General features: G+C 67.8%; 1 protein-coding gene across 1 annotated transcript in view; it reads right to left on the bottom strand.

Annotated features, from left to right (window-relative positions):
* Position 1: 1 nt before the first annotated feature.
* The window catches only part of STAT6 (signal transducer and activator of transcription 6, interleukin-4 induced), a 24,926-nt gene continuing 24,548 nt past the window's right edge, over positions 2–379 (bottom strand). Inside the window, exons 19-20 of the mRNA XM_014959376.1 lie at positions 252–356; positions 2–133 (exon numbers count right to left, since the gene is read on the bottom strand). Coding sequence (XP_014814862.1) covers positions 58–133; positions 252–356 — 181 coding nt within the window. The 3' untranslated portion in view covers positions 2–57. The remainder of the gene's footprint in view (positions 134–251; positions 357–379) is intronic.

Consider the following 379-nt stretch of genomic DNA (forward strand, 5'->3'; position numbering starts at 1 on the left):
GGGGGGGGGGGCAGGTCAGGGTGTCCCCCCCCCCCAACTCTGGACACATGCCAGGTCTTACAGGGGGTTCCTGAAGGCAAGGTCTTGGCAGTGGGGCAGCGCGGGGTCCATCACCAGGGACATCGGGGAGGTGCTGTGGGGAGGAGCAGGAGCAATGAGAGGGTGGGGGAAACACCACCGGGCTGTGGGTGGGTGGGGGGCCCACCCTGACCCCCACCCTGACCCCCACCCTGACCCGGCACTGCTCCTACCTGGGGAAGGAAGACCCGAGGTTGTTGGAGACCATCATGTCGATGTTGCTCTCAGCCGTGGGGTAGCCCGTGGGGACAGGCTGGGGGCAGAAGGGACCAGGGGGGCTGCAAGGGCAGAAAAGGGGGGG

This window comes from Calidris pugnax, unplaced genomic scaffold, assembly GCF_001431845.1.
Source record: "Calidris pugnax isolate Ruff unplaced genomic scaffold, ASM143184v1 scaffold421, whole genome shotgun sequence".
In the NCBI taxonomy this organism is placed as follows: Eukaryota; Metazoa; Chordata; class Aves; order Charadriiformes; family Scolopacidae; genus Calidris; species Calidris pugnax.